General features: G+C 41.5%; 1 protein-coding gene across 1 annotated transcript; it reads right to left on the bottom strand.

Moving 5' to 3' along the window:
* Window positions 1–650: 650 nt before the first annotated feature.
* On the bottom strand, window positions 651–1,454 carry LOC141077354 (vomeronasal type-2 receptor 26-like). The gene has a single exon (XM_073564233.1). It carries the CDS (start codon window positions 1,452–1,454, stop codon window positions 651–653), a length of 804 nt encoding a protein of 267 aa, XP_073420334.1.
* Between the last annotated feature and the right edge of the window lie 704 nt (window positions 1,455–2,158).

The raw sequence follows: 2,158 nt of genomic DNA on the forward strand, positions 1-2,158 counted from the left end.
CTGCAGTTGCAGCTCTCCCCTCAATGGACGGTCAGCACAGCTGTAATTCCTCCTCCCACACTCACTGCTGAGAGATGAAAGCTAAAGATGTTTAATCACACTCTGCAGTAGATATTGGGCAGAGATCAGGGCTGAGAGCAGGACCATCTCTCATTACTTCCCATAAGAGAAAGATGTTCTTTTGACATTCTAGAGACATGTTCCTTTTTTACCCTGCACGCTCCCAGATAAAAATCTCTGGTGATGCCCAGTTGGGCTCTTCATAAATTATAACCTATATTTCTAAACTCGTATCTCCACAATGGAGATGAGAAATCTTAAGATAAAAGCTGTGTTGTGTTCAGCTCTGCAGCCGCTATTCCATGATGAGTCCGGTTTATCATGGAGAAACTGGTAAAAGATTCTCTGTAAGGAGGAAGCAGATAATTTACCAAAACCTCAGAGAAATTTCTACATTTCCCAAACTCTAATACAAATATGGGGCGTCCTGATAAATGCATCAATTACTGGAGGTAACGGGATAAGAAATGTGTAAATGTTTATTTCATGCACAGGTTGATAGAGAATCTTGCATCTTACTTTATAATGGTTTCTATGGGTCTAATGTACAGAATTAGTCATTATTATCAGTGGTTCCTCATATTGTGCAGTCATTGCTTTCTTTTTCCGAGCAGCTCTGTTTTTTTATTCATTCCAGACTTAAACAAAATAATAAAGCATTTAGGGAAAAACACACAACCTAAAAGTCCAGCACTGGAAGCCATCACCGCAAATATCTCCACAGCCACCATGGTCTTCCCCCTGGTGCTCAGATAAGCCGGGATCATGGAAATCCAGACACTGATGAACACCACCATGCTGAAGGTGATGTACTTGGCCTCATTGAAACTGTCCGGTAATGTCCTCACCAAAAAAGCCAGGACAAAGTTCACAGCTGCCAGGAGCCCCAGATAACCCAACATGGAGTAGAACCAGATATCTGAGCCTTCATTACACTGAATGATGAGAATCCCAGGATAAGACTCAGCGTCCAGATCTTGGAATGGGGGAGAAATAGACAACCAGAAAACACAGATCACAACCTGAAGGGATGAACACGACAACACTATGGTATAGGGCAGTTTCACATTCAGCCATTTTCTCCAAGTGCTTCCAGGCTTGGTGGATTTAAAAGCAACACAAACCATGACAGTCTTGGCAAGAAGTGAAGAGACAGCTACTGAGAAGAAAAATCCAAAACTGGTTTCACGTAGTCTACAAGTTACATCATTGGGACGACCAAGGAACAAAAACACAGAGAGAAAGCTGAGAAAGATGGAGACCAGGAGGAGGTAACTCAGGTTCCGGTTATTGGCTCTCACAATAGGAGTGTCCCGGTAGGAAATAAATATCCCAAATGTGAAGCCGGTCACAAGACATCCGAAGACCGAGATACAGGAGAGTACAGAAGCCATTGTGTCATTCTGGTAAGAGATGAATTCCACCACTTTAGGCAGACATTGGTCTCTCGTCTCATTTGGCCATTTGTCATTTTGGCATTTCATGCAGCTCTCGCTGTCTGTAGGAAAATTTCACAATGTGTTACTTTTATTGTGGGAAGAATAACTATCTGTTATCTATCTATTTAGAAAAAATGGAGCCGCACACTTTCCAAATAGGTGGGTGCACAGGCCTCCCGGCAAACAATCTGTATACTTGCCAAATATACAGTGGGTACGGAAAGTATTCAGACCCCTTGAAATTTTTCACTCTTTGTTTCATTGCAGCCATTTGGCAAATTCAAAAAAAAAATTATTTTTTTTTTCATTAATGTACACTCTGCAACCCATCTTCACTGAAAAAAACAGAAATGTAGAAATTTTTGCAAATTTATTAAAAAACTGAAATATCACATGGTCACAAGGAAGGTCTAGGAAGACTTCTGGTGGTCCCAAACTTCTTTATAAAGGCCTATGTCCAATGTGCAAAAATTCTTTTGTAACCTTGGCCATATCTGTGCCTTGCCACAGTTCTGTCTCTCAGCTCCTTGGCCAGTTCCTTTGACCTCATGATTCTCATTTGGTCTGACATGCACTGTGAGCTGTGAGGTCTTATATAGACAGGTGTGCGCCACATCAAGTCCTATCAGTTTAATTACACACAGCTGGACTCTAATAAA

The sequence above is a fragment of the Dendrobates tinctorius genome, unplaced genomic scaffold (assembly GCF_039654945.1).
Source record: "Dendrobates tinctorius isolate UK_male_01 unplaced genomic scaffold, ASM3965494v1 ptg000439l, whole genome shotgun sequence".
NCBI classification, from domain to species: domain Eukaryota; kingdom Metazoa; phylum Chordata; class Amphibia; order Anura; family Dendrobatidae; genus Dendrobates; species Dendrobates tinctorius.

Bases quoted from the DNA above. Each gene is read 5' to 3' on its own strand.
- LOC141077354 (XM_073564233.1), bottom strand. From the start codon at position 1,454: ATGGCTTCTGTACTCTCCTGTATCTCGGTCTTCGGATGTCTTGTGACC.